The sequence below is a fragment of the Oncorhynchus mykiss genome, chromosome 19 (assembly GCF_057628025.1).
Source record: "Oncorhynchus mykiss isolate SJ-2025 chromosome 19, ASM5762802v1, whole genome shotgun sequence".
Taxonomy (NCBI): domain Eukaryota; kingdom Metazoa; phylum Chordata; class Actinopteri; order Salmoniformes; family Salmonidae; genus Oncorhynchus; species Oncorhynchus mykiss.
Window position 1 is genome coordinate 18,414,056 of NC_143040.1, and position 14,069 is coordinate 18,428,124.

At 43.3% G+C, this 14,069-nt stretch overlaps 1 protein-coding gene across 1 annotated transcript in view; it reads right to left on the reverse strand.

Moving 5' to 3' along the window:
- LOC110498426 (TBC1 domain family member 9) overlaps nt 1-13,048 on the reverse strand; it is a 31,195-nt gene extending 18,147 nt beyond the window's left edge. The window contains exons 1-6 of the mRNA XM_036954237.2: nt 12,243-13,048; nt 4,660-4,770; nt 1,547-1,665; nt 733-961; nt 326-402; nt 29-213 (exon numbers count right to left, since the gene is read on the reverse strand). Of these exons, the coding sequence (XP_036810132.2) occupies nt 29-213; nt 326-402; nt 733-961; nt 1,547-1,665; nt 4,660-4,770; nt 12,243-12,363 (842 nt within the window). The 5' untranslated portion in view covers nt 12,364-13,048. The remainder of the gene's footprint in view (nt 1-28; nt 214-325; nt 403-732; nt 962-1,546; nt 1,666-4,659; nt 4,771-12,242) is intronic.
- Between the last annotated feature and the right edge of the window lie 1,021 nt (nt 13,049-14,069).

Below are 14,069 nucleotides of genomic sequence, written 5' to 3' on the forward strand. Positions count from 1 at the left end.
CCCCAGAACCCCCTCCACCAAACCTCACCTTTTGAGGGCAGACACCTTTTTGGGTGTCTTCCTCTTGAGTTTGGGCAGAGAGCGGTCCTGCTCAAAGCCCTTGTTGTCAAGGAGCTGTCTCATGGCGATGTTGGCCAGTTGCTCCATCAGCTTGAAGGTCTCGTTGATGTTGAGGAAGACCGAGAAGACATGCTCAGCCACCCGCGTGCTCACCTTGACCGAGGAATGGAAGCATGAATGAAGGTTAGAGGGGTGTATGGATGGATAAAGAGACGTTAAAGCGAGGGTAACATGCAGTATAGTTGATATGATTTACAAGGCTCACCTTGACTGCATCGGGGAGGAGGAGTGTGGCGCTTTTCTCCAGCTGGGTGATGTCGGCCCAGCGGATCACCAGCTTGGCTGAGGAGGGAAGAAAGAGACGGAGAGAGAGCGCGAGAGAGAGTGCGCGCGAGAGAGAGAGAGAGCGAGAGCGCGAGAGAGAGACGAGAGAGAAAGCGAAATTGAAGATGGTTGCATTTATACATTTTTGGGTTGCATAAAAGCCGATCGTTTGAAATATACATCACCGCATCTTAAAAAATACATTGTATCCACACAGAGAAAATATCAAGGGGCTGTACTATTTTTGGGACTTATGAAGGCTCTTCAAAAGCTATGCATAATCGGTATGTAGTACTAACAGGTATGCAGTGGTGTGTGTACCTGTGCCAGCATGCCAGTGGTCCCTACCTTCTTTCCCCAGCAGGTAAGAGTAGAAGCAGATGTGGTTGATGCTGAGGTAGAGCCAGCCCTGCCGGGGCACACGGCCCTTCCAGTAGCTACAGGAGTAGTAGTTGACCAGCTTCTCCTCTTCAGGCATGCCAAACAGCTTACGGAACGTACAGATGGCCTCCTTGAATTTGTCAGTGTCATCATCCTCCTTCACGTCGTGGTTCTTGTTGTACTCTGCGATAATACCCTGGGGGCAAGAGAGAAATAGACGGAGTGAAGGACTTTGAGAGAGACAATCAATAAAAGTTCACCAATTCATTTTAAAATAGAGATAGCTAGAAAGTGAGAGAGTGAGTGGCTGACAAAGTGAGAGAGCAAAATAAATCTTATCTGGCTAGCTTTTGTAATCTATTCATTGAGTAAGAACTACTTTATCGCCATACAGATACATACAGAATCTGATTTAGAGGCTGTGTCAGTAGCTGGACCTGTTCTTAGGTTACAATAGTAAATACAGCCGGGCTTCGTTATTTTGCCCCTGGCAGGAGTTATTTTGACAATACAACTTTGACTACATGCTAGGCTAATATTTCACCTGGCATGACGAACACAGGCAAACGTCATACGTTTCAATATCCAAACTGTCAAAATGAATTGCTGACAACCACCATTACCATTGTCACAAACACCATTACAAAAAGATTTGTGAAATTCCACCATGCAACCCCTCTAAACACAAAACACAACCAACCTTCCAAATCCCAGAGAAGTCCATACTGTTTCTTTAGAGACAAGCATCTGCTAAGTGACTCATATATACACTAAACAGTACCTGAACTTTGCCCTTGACAAAGGTAGTGATGTCATTCTCGTTCTCAAAGATGGACAGTGTCTGCAGGAGGTTCTGCTCCAGCCACTCCCAGTGCTCTGTGATCTCCTTACGGGAGCACCCTATGGAACGAGGGAGGGGAGAAGAGACGGAGGAGGAGGAGGAGGAGGAGACAGGGGTGCATCAAGGAACTTGATTACAAGAGGCTCCCAGGAGAATGTGGAGGCATGGAGTTTTACCCATTATTCATTTTTTTTGAGACATTACAGCATGTCGACTGAGACGCTCTTCATCATTCTTACAATTGTATGCAAATTTAACATGTTTAGCATACTTGGAATCCAAACCTACTCTTCTGGATACTAAGTAGTATGGAGGTACATGATTCAGGACCAGTGACAGACGAGGGGAAAGACAGTACGGAGAGCAGTAACAAGCTGTTCAGACGGCTAATCAAGACTACTAGACAACCCACCAGGCTGTAAACCTAGGTGTTATTTTAGACTGACCTAAAAAAATAAAATTTAACCAGGCAAGTCAGTTAAGTACAAATTCTTATTTATAATGACGGCCTAGCAACAGTGGGTTAACTGCCTTGTTCAGGGGCAGAACAGATGTTTAAACTGTCAGCTCGGGGATTCAATCTAGCAAACTTTTGTTTACTGGCCCACATCAGAAATGTGCCCAAATCAGCTTTTTAATTACCTTAGAAATATTGTCAAAGTGTGACCATTCCTCTGTCAAGCCCACACTGACTAATGCATGTTTTTATTACTGACAGGCTTGATTATTGCAATACACTCCTGTCTGGTCTCCCCCCCTCAATGAAAACATTGGCCAGCTTTAATTAATTCAGAATGCAGCAGCACGTGTGCTTACAAAGGCCAGGAGGAGAGCACACACACACCACCTATTTTAAAGTCACTGCATTGGTAAGCCAGTTAGTTTTAGAGTGGATTTTAAAATTGCTTTATTGATTTTTAAAGCACTACGTGGGTTTGCACCTGAATACATGTCTGATATCTTAAAAGCATATGTGCCGGGTTGTCCCTCAGATCCTCTGTCACTGGCCTTTCAGCTGTTCCAAAGGTCACTCAGAACCACAACGTTTGGTGAGGCTGCCTTCAGCCACTATGGTCCTGGCCTTTAGAACAGCCTCTAGACATGCTTTTACTTAGGGTTCTTTTAAATCATATTCCCATATATAATCACATGTATTTTAATGCATTAGTCTCATGTGCACTGTTATTTTAAGTTCTCTTAAATGTTTTATTGTCTTAAATACAAATAACTATCTTTCTCACCTTTTATTTGTTAATCACTTTTAAAACGCATCCTGTAAGACATGTGCTATATAAATAAAGTTGGATTAAATCTAGACAGCCCAGCCACTGACATTACTTGGCCATCCCCTCTGCTCGGCCTACATTTACTACCACACATATGGCGATAAGCTCATGGCTACAGCGCTATTGGCTAATTAGCTTCAGATATGTTACGATCCTATTTAAAAAGGTGAAATAATAATGCCCTGCAATACAGCACACCTTAAATTCAGGGAGAATTTTTAATAGTATTGGCAGGCAAATCCTTATTGGTGCTACTGTGGCTACTTGTTAGCAGCTACTTAGCGCTAGTGAAATCTGAGAGCCAGTCCAGGCAGAGCCTGCTAGCACAGAAACCTCAGTGTCCACTATCGTTAGAGGCCTCATCCATCATCCATCTCCCCTGTAAGTAGCCCACTGCTGCTCATCTCTTAGCTACATTAGTGATGACGTCTGGCAGACAGACTGCTCCACGCTCCCTCTGTGCTGGAGGATGGGCGGATAGGGAGAGGGGAGGGAGGAGTGGTTGCCATTTCAAGGCCAGCCCTCAGGAGTCTTCTTCTCTGGGCTTCCATTTCAGAGAGGGTCTTCTCTCCTGTTTCTTTCCCCTACTCCTTTTTCCATATGGGACCACCCACTAAGGCAAATACACATGCTCGTAGTCACACACAATTCAATACAACAGACTTTTCGATCCACCATCTCCATCCCACCATAAAGCCAGATTGAGCTACAGGCCTTTCTATTGTATCATGGATGCTGTGTGTGCAGTGCTTTCCTAAGTCAACTTATATTATTTTGTGACTAGAAAAGTCTAATTGTTGTGATGCAATTTGTGTTTTGATCTTATTATTTCCGTGATCATTTCATTTTGGGTCATACAATGTAAAATAACAAAGTTATTTCTATCAATGTTAAAAGTTTACATTCTAATACCGACTTTGTCATCAGGCCTTTGTATTGGTCTAGACTATATGTCTGACAGATGAGACTGACTCACAAACAAAAAGGAGAAATCAAAACGTTACCGGTAGGCATGACCTACCTGGCACCCGTGACCCCCTAACTAAAACTAAACTCAAGAGTCAAAACCGTTGCAGTGTGCGTGTGTCTCTCCGCTCTCTCGCCGTTCATTTAAAAACAGAGCCATTGTTCATTACGTCTGGGGAGTATAGTTCTGAAGCCTCTCCTTACTTACACAATAATCCCTCTTTAAAAATAAATCCTTCCTTTCCCATCCGCTTGTCATGTTGGGTCCGTGGGATTGCATTATGGCTCCTCCAGAGTAGTAAATTATTTGTGTGACATAACTGCTCAAGGAAAGAGGAAGGTGAAGATTGGGTTTTCTGTGATGTCACAAACCATTGTAACTAGCCAAAAGAGGTGTGATGAGATAGCCCATTTGATTGAGATCGTGTCAGTATCTTACATTTACAGCCCTGAGTTAACCTTTTAGCTTTTCCATATAGGACATTAGGGTGGTTAACCCTTTAACATGCAAAGAGACAGTGTTAACAGATGAATTCAGCAGATGTAATGTAAGCTTTATCACACTAGCTAATTAACTAAAAAAAATCATGACAGCTCCTCATATTTTGAGCGAATCCCCATCGATTCCCATTCCTGGTATCCGTTTCCCCCCAGTCTAGCCCTTTAAGAGCAGTGGGCCATGACGTGATGCTTGGCATTAGCAGGAAGTGAGAACATGGTGCAGGAAGAGAGGGCCTTGTGTGCAAAGGGGAGGGGGGAGAGAAAGAAAGAGTGAGAGAGAACTAGACACACAGTACACACCATGAGCAATGATCCAGTAGATTAGGGAGTCAGGTGTTTGGTAAAGGATTCTGTAGGGGGCCACTCGAGCACTGGAGTCCAGCACCACGTCCAGTGTTCCCACCAACAGACCTGCGGTGGGAGGAGCAGGGAATACCGTGGGTTAGGGAGGGAGACATTGTGGGAATATCATGATCGTCTATACAACATTGTTTGGACGTTGAATAGATAATGCATTGACTGTCTTGAGGATAGAAAATAAAACCTGTAAGTGATCCAAGAACTTAAAAAGCAAATACAAACAAGTCATGAATCCTCCCCCTAAAAAAATGACTTCAAAGCAAAAACCCAACAAAAGAGTTTCTGTTTTAGCCCATTTCGGACACGTAACAAAGCACCCCCCTCCACCATGTGAGACAGCAGACCGTTCTGGGACATTAACCCTTGTTAGACCACTTATGCTCTCCTCGAAAGGCCCTTGATGGAGCCCTCTGGCTATGAGATCACCACTTATGAAATAGAGGGAGGAGGAAGGGGTATTTAGGGCTGATGGGCAGCTGTGGCTTTCCTGTCCTGACTGCTTCATGCCCAATTTATATTATAGGACCAAACCGAGCCACACAAACCAGGGCTGTGCCCGTATCTACAAAGCATCTCAGAGTAGGAGTGCTGAACTCAGATCAGTTTAGCCTTTTAGATCATAATTAGATATGTTTATATGGACAGGTGGGGGGACCTGATCTTAAATCAGCACTCCTACTCTGAGACATTTAGTGGATGGGGTCTGGGCTGGCCTGGTTACACATCCACCCTAGTTGCTGGAACTGGGCTGGAAAAGACACAGTGAAGAAATATCCCAGCCAGCACAGTACGGTTCAGGTTGGCACTAATGTGGGAATCTGGTATCAATGTTCTTGTATGGAGAAGTGGGGTGGATGGGCAGATGGCACAGAGCTCAGATTTCCCATGTGACAGATCGATGCGGAGAGAAGAAGGTGAGAGTAAAGTCACCTGGAATAAAAAGGACGAATCCCCTATAATCTAATGACCGAGGGATGAATCCCCTATAATCTAATGACCGAGGGATGAATCCCCTATAAATCTAATGACCGAGGGATGAATCCCCTATATTCTAATGACCGAGGGATGAATCCCCTATAATCTAAATCTAATGACCGAGGGATGAATCCCCTATAATCTAATGACCGAGGGATGAATCCCCTATAATCTAATGAATGAGGGAAGTGGAGAGATAGATGGACAGATTATGGACTCATGACAGCTGAAAGAAGCCAATAACTCCCGTCTCTTTTAAAGAGTTGTTTTATTACCCTAATGCTTCTTATCTCTGATACAGTAATAATACATGACTAGTGTCTAGCTACTGTCTATTGTAAACCACAAGATCATAAAATAAGAAGAAACTGGTACCACAATTCAAAAAAAAATATATATATATATTTTCTTTTAAAGTGGAGGAAAAACATCTGAAGTGATGAATACGCTAGTCTTGCTGAAAGGCTTTTGTTGTGAATAGTGATAAGTCTCGTTTTTTTTTAATGTCTTGGGGTCTACACTAATATGTTGTCATCAAAGTTTGAGTGGAAATGACACTCTCCCAACAAACTCAACCTTTGATAGAAAGAAGCTTTTTCACTGCCATATTCCACAGTCACCCCAAAACTATTCCCTGTTGGGAGTTTTACCATGACAGCTTTTTGCCAGTGACGCATCAGACGCATACAATTCTATGAGTCACACAGACCGAGATAGATGAAAATAGCAATATGGGGAGAGAGGGGGAAAGAGACAGACATGCAGAAAGGGAGCAAGAGAAACCAAAACGGCCAGTCTGGATGATATTCTTCCGTCCATACATAATGTCTGCTGGAGAACTTCTGGGACACCACTCATCTCCACTACCTGCTCTAATAAAGACATCTGAATACAATTAAATCTATGGGGATTCATTTCCCTCTCCCTTCTGTTCTCTCTCTCCCAATCAAAGGTTAGGACGAATTCAATGAGAAGTGCTTAAATAATGATTAAAGGCAAATAGATAATTAATATATCATTAACATTAATTGAATATGATCAAAAATGGCTGTATATATCACAGAGTGGGCCTTTAAGAGGCAGTAAGGGCAATTCAGGTTTCACATTGGATGGTCAGAAACAGAAAACTGAAAATAAACTAGATGGGAGAGAACAGAACAGCTTGGCCGATATGCAAAAGGTTTGTGTGTTAGCCTCCATTTCAAAGGGTTAGCACAGACACCGAAGCTGTTGTTGTTTCTTGGGGCTGGCTAATGCAAGGATACAGGATCTGGGCCTTTCTGGCAAACATGTTGTGGGCATAAGGACATTTTCAGTTTCAAAACTTCAACCGGTTGTTTCTGTTGAACAGTGTTGAATCCAGTTCTGCACCCCCAGGGTTGCACATTTTTGGTCTAGCCCAGCACTGACACCACATTCAGCTAAGAACATGATGAGTAGACTAGTTGAATTGAGTGTGCTAGTGCTGGGCTGGAACAAAATGTGCAACCATGGAGGTTACCTCAAGACATGGAGTTGCAGAACACTGAACAAATACCTGTGAAGCACCTCTCAGTTGGATAGACAGGGCATGACCTGAACCCAGCGGTGTTGCAGGGATGTGTGTTAGGGGTTAACACAGGAAGCACAGGTGTCAAGCACAACAAAAGAGACCACTGACGAGTGAGACCCACTGAAGGATGACACCCACAACATCCTGTGACTTCCACGACTACATGCAACCTACAGCTCAAACCGCTCACTCCAAATAATCTGCACAGTTAAGATATCAACAGCAATGGAGAGGATTAGTATGCACGGTATTTTATGAAGAAGGAATTAGTGCACCCTACATCATCGTGACAATATTGCTTGTTTTGATCAGAGGGCTACTTTCCCTGCTTTCCCCCTCAGAACACATGATCCTCCACCATGCTATAATAACAAGAGTTAACATGAGCTACTGTACTGTGGTGTTTTGTATATGGTGAAGAGACGGACCCCAGACCTATAGCCTAGTGTTGACCCTTTAATCCATAACATGAACTTTGGGAAACCACACAATTGTCTGTGACTATATGTTCCTATACATTTGATTGTACTTTCAACATCCCCAACGTAACACACACACACACACACACAAAGAAAAACAAGACGTACAGAAACTAAGCTCCACTGATGAGAAATGCTTCCTTTGTTGTGGGTGGGGATGGAAAGAAACGAGTCTGAGTGTACATACAGTAGACTGGAGAACAGACCAGCATCATGTGATGTTTTGGACTTTTTATAGATTGGAGAAGCCAAGAAACAAGGTCAGAAGCTGGGCTGCCTATTGTTACTTAGCAAAGCTCCATTCTTTGTTCAGTTGAGACAGCTAGTTCCTACTTTCTTAGAGCAAAAACAATCGGTTTTCCTCTCCTTTTCATCGGTCTCCATCCTGCTTTCTGTTGGGTCTATTTCAGCGTTTCATCTGGAAAAATGTATAGCAGTGGAGGGGAAGTTCCGATGGGGATTGAAGGAAGGGTCCCACCCTTGATTTGGGGGTCTGGGTTCCCTGCCAGATCATTTTTATGGAGAAGGACTGAGAAGCTCAGTACTGGTGACTTATTAAAAAATGACTTTCTACTCCAAAAATGAACAAAAATACAATTATGCTGACACCCTTTCATATATAATTTCCACCTCCAGAAATGAGCGCAATAACACATTTGTAAAATTATTTTGAAATAAATATTTTAACATTTTATATAGTCTATGCATGGTCCATATGATCAGGTATGCTATTAGCAATAAGCATCATCACCTGTAGCCCAACTGATGCAGAGAAGAGCACATAAATAGGCTGAAGCATGGGACTACCTGTCTGCAGCTAAACTAATTGGTTAATGATTAGCCCAATAGGGTAACTAGTTATTATGCATAAACACAGTGAATATAGTGTAGAGCTAGCTACCTGGTAGGGTAACCCAGGGTAACACACCCCCTGCCTGTACTTGAGGTAGGGTGGTGTTTTACCTCAAAGTTATCGTACAATTGTTCAGTGTTACATTTATCCCAAATATCCCCCATGCACTAAAAAATGCCTGGTGCAGTTCTTGCATATTTAGGAGTTGAGAAATATGCATGCATCGACTGCTTGTCACAATGCATGTTTCCCTCCTTATGGCACTTGTAACCTGAATGTGCCATGAGAATAATATGTATCTTGCATAGAACACACAAAAACAAGCGGACTATAAAATATTAACCATTGTACTATGGAGTTACCCGATTTTTATATTCATGACTTGTTTGTTTGCAGAGGAAAAGTACATGTGGACTGTTCTAGCATTGGCAGAAATATTTTCTCATGTTCCATATTGTTTTGGACGTGGCGGTAATGATTTTGCTGTGGAGCAGCACCACAGCTAAATGACTACAGCGAAAACACTGGTCTATATTCTCCCAAGTACTGACACAGCTCCTAATCACCCCACTGGTTGAGAATCAATATGGTTTCAAACAACAAGAACCTGATACGAAGTAACACCATACATGTTATTTTAAGTCATGTTTCTCTAACCTAACCCCCTGTAACACAGCTGTAGTGTTATTCCTTTTCTTCTTTCCCAAGCCTCAATGTGTACCTCCAGGTCAGAGGTCACCAGATAAGATAGATAGGTGACGTAAAGCAGCAGATGATAGTGTGGGTAATGTTCGATGGTCAAAGAGGTCGATGGTTAGAAGTCTAGTCCAAGTGTCTATTGAGGGCGATGTCATCATGTGTACGTGATGTTAGTCACCCAACACATGTAGGCCTAGTAGAGTTTCAGGTCATAACGACTCCAAAATGTCACACTATTGTGAAATGTTAGGTAATATAGGTTGGCTTATTGTCCCTTGGATAGTGTAATTTCTGCATTGAAAGTATCATATGGCGAATAAGCTCCAATCCAACATTTGTGGTGGAAGGTAGCCTAGCGGTTAGAGCATTGGGCCAGCACCCAAATGTTCGCTAGTTCTAACTCCCGAACCGACAAGTTGAAAAATCTGCCCATGTGCCCTTGAGCAAAGCACTTAGCCCAAATTGCTCCAGTGTCGCCGTAGATAATGGCAGACCCTGGCAGAGACACCACTCTCCGAGGGGGTCTCAAGGAGAGTGGGGATATGCAAAAACAAACATTTCCAAGTCACATGCGTATTAATACACAATTGTACAAGTGGGAAATAGAACAAATATAAGCACCTACCAAATTACCAGTCAACACTTCACAATTGAAGCTTGACATTTTTCAAATCTTATGACTTAAGATTGATTTTAGGGGAACTAGTCATCTATAATGAAACTGTACAATTTTTTATTTCTCAGTCTCTATAAATTAATTAAATAAAAAAAATGATAATGTTGACTTCTCATATCAAGTAGCCTCATAAATATGGCTATAAATCAAAAAGCGTTGGCCCTGGTGCCCTTCCATATGCCCCAGGAGGACCAGGTGCTCGCTTGGCTTTCTCTGCCCGCTGAAAAGGGGTGTTTACTGGGCAGTGCCAGTCATTGTGCCCAGGCTCTCTCTTCTCCTCAGCAGGCCAACTGGCACACCACACGGTCCGCTCAGTATTCACATAACAATGACATCATCACATATCACCACCGCACGCTTTGTGTCGCTATCCCGAGACAATAGGGAGAGGCAGAGCGTTGGTTCGGGGGCTAACTTTCAGTCGCTGGCATGCAGGAAAAAATAATATCTCCGTCCTTCAGTAAAATGTCAGCGAAATGTCTTGTTGCTGACCAATGAAGTGAGATACTTGCAGGCCATTTTGGCTCCCCTTGTCATATTCATTACTGGCTGGCTGACACTGAAGAGGGAGTGACTGACTGGCACTGAGGACAGCAGCACACAGTTCAACTCTCTTTGACCCACCATGACTGCAACGGCCAGTCTAGTCAAAGCAGGGCTACATAGATACTGTATAGAGAGGGCTATAGATATATCCATACAGAGTCATCTCTATGGCTCGGAGTCAAAGACTTGGACTGAATCTACTGTACCTATAGTGAACCTGACTGACTTTTCAACTGATCATGTTCTATCCTTTTTTTAACAAGGTAGCATCATTCTCAGAGTTGCGATGAGTTCAACAGACAGACTGAATCCAGGTCAGCCTGATTGGGATGGCACCCTATGCCCTACATTATGCACTACCTTTGACCAGAACCCCATGAGCCCTGGTCAAAAGTAGTGCACTACATAGGAAATAGTGCACTACATAGGAAATAGTGCACCATTTCAGATGCAGACACAGTCGCCACCACCAACGGTCCTTAAAATGATTGCTCCTCCCTGATGTAGCAGTCCTCCTAGTGACTGTGGACTAATTTGGATGGAGTGAGTGAAGTCGAAGAGGAGGAGATGAGTAGAGAAAGGACAGGGAGAGATGATTCAGCATGTACTACTCCTGCCGGGAAGAAAGAGTGTGCCTTTGCTCTGCATGTCTCCTTGTGTATGGGTTGTCTCGGTGGCATTCAAAATTCAGTACGGGGAATGACACATCAGCCATTTTAACATTCCCTGGGCGTGCTGGGCTCTAATCAATCACAGGTTCATTTCCATTCATTGGAGCCTTTTAACGGTCCCAAGTGCTGGAATTTGTCTTCCCTGTCAGGGGAGATGTGTCCAGACGTATGTTAGCTAGCTAGTAGCATAATGACATTACAATTGGAGTGAACTAAGCGCAGTCAATGATTATCTATTTAACAAATCTATGCATTTCTTTCCTTGTTTTGTTAATGGTTTAAAGGGTATATAGAAGGCTTACTCTTTGTAACAATATTAGTTACAATTTTCCAGGATCACCTAAAGTACAAGGCCTACATAAATAGCCCAGATCTTGGGATGCTGATCAATAGGGTACATTAGCTGCTGAATGCCCACTAGCTCCATTGTATGTAGTTCTATGGGAGGAGGTCCATAAACGTACAACAATGGCCTATTCTGAGCCTAAAACCTTATTCAGATAAAAATCACACCTGCATTTGTCTAGTTATAGTAGCTCCCGAGTGGCACAGCGGCCTAAGGCACTGCATCTCAATGCTAGCGGCATCACTACAGACCATGGTTCGATCCCGGGCTGTATCACAACCGGCTGTGATCGGGAGTCCCATTTGGCCATCATTGTAAAATAAGAATTTGTTAATAACTGACATGCCTAGTTAAATAAATAAAATATAGTAGTAGGGGCTATTTGGGTCACGTGTCTATTCATTCATACAGGTCTACATCCCCTCATGCCATTGTCACCCCTTTGATACCCGAGTGACCTGACCTCTATCCCTCACTACGCATGCAATCTTCTCTCCATCACTAAACATCTGTGAGGCATGAATAATCTCCCAAACCAAGCGAGAGACCCGGCCAGAGGACAATAATTTGGCTTGGCACTGCTTGCATCACAGCTGTAATAGCGTTAAATAATCCTAGCCAAGTATATCTGAACTCGACGATAGAACATTCGTGGAGTTGAGCTATGCTTGGCTACAATAAGCCATGATTTAGAGACCGAGAGAGAGACAGTTATATGTATCTCACCCGCTAGTCCTCCTCTGCCGTCCCCGTGGCCCTTGCGTTTCTGGAGGATGAAATACGGATTTGCTCGCTCTGTTATCCACAACGCACCCGCCTGCAACACCTCTTCAGGGTGCACCCACATCTTCGTCCAGCGGATTCTAAAAGCACATCAAATCCAGCTGATTCAGGCGGTGCCTGTCAAATGAACTGGAATGCTGGTTCGGTCAGTCCAGGGGCTGAGGCTCGATGCCGGTCCACCGAATAACACGTACAATTGGACAAGGACAACTTGGTTACAGTGTAGGTATAGAACTATGACAGCATAAAGACCCTATTTATTCGCTAAAAACACGCTCTCCAAACTTCCATGCACGGCCGCGTGAGAGGTGATTGGATTCCAGCCGTGTACGCCAAATATGCAAAAAAAATGTGTGCAATACATTCAGTGGAACTCAATTACTAGGTGGCACAATAAAGCAGGTTTCGCATTAAAACAACCGAATCTGACAGATTTCTGTAGGGATGGATCTGAGAGCGACACTTCGGTTCGGTCTTTGTTGTTTATTATCTGTGTTGTAACCGCTGTCAGGTGGATATCGATGCCGCCGACGAGTCCTCGTTCATCGGTCGTCAGATATTTCAGAATGAGCGATGGTTGGACGCTAAATAATGTGCCCACAAGCACGTTATATCCATTAGGCTATTTACAACCTACTATCCAACATATATGTATGCTGCCTGGCTCCACATCGAACAACAATGTCATTTAATGCAACCCACTCTCTAGCGCCGCTACCGCACAGCTCTGTATTAACAACACGCGTCATAGAGTGGCCACATCGTTACGTCAACTTTGTGGGAGTTGTTTGTATAATTATAGCCTAGGCCCTACGTGGTAATAAAGTATAATTCAAATGACTAAAGTTGTTCGTCGATATGACTTGGCTACTGTTTACAAATACCAGGTGTCGAAGCTGTCTTCAGGAGCAAAGCTGTCACTGCTGGCTCTTGCTGTTTTGCATTTGTTGTTTTTGCCACCTGGTACCAATTAGTGGATCAATTGTAATGGTTTCCATTGTTTCTTTCATCTGTACTTTATTCTTTAATGCAAATATCATCAAAGCAATTTTATAAGCAAATACAATTGCCATAACTTACACCTATGTCCAGTGGGTAGGAGTTTTACAATGACATGCCACACACATTTGGGATTTCTTAAAATCTTGAGAAAGGGGTGTTTAAGAATGAAAACGTTGAATTAGTAAATTCCCAGTTAGTCAGAGGGCTGAAAAGGTACACAAAAATAATATCCAGTTTCAAACATCAGTTCCTTCAACACCACACACCCACAAACCTGTCAGACATGAGTCAACAAATGTTTGTGTGTCAACATGTTGGGTAAATATGTGGGAGTTAATGGAGATAGGAATGGTTTATATTCCACAACGTCTCTCTGTCTACAGTATGTGGTCCATGGTCTGCTAAAGGCCTGTACTTAACTGTGCTTGTTTTTTTTTTTATATATATATATATGTGTTGGTTTAGCTTTGCTAAACTGACTGCACTTTAAGGTTTCACAGCTTCCATCGACGCGTGGGAGACCTTGTCTGAGGTTGCTCGACTTTCTCTCGACAGACCACATTAAGTAAACGGGATTCAGAGCTGCAGAGATGAGACAGATGTCGCTATACTTTCTGTTTTTGTCGGTTTAGACTGAGGCTGAAGGTAGGGACAAGCAGATGTGCATAGTGCACTATTTGTTTTTACCCTCCACCTATTCACCAGTAACCACAGTGGGGCTATGTCAGGGGCTCTGTTCAGTCAGTGTTTGTGTACATAGTCTGGAGG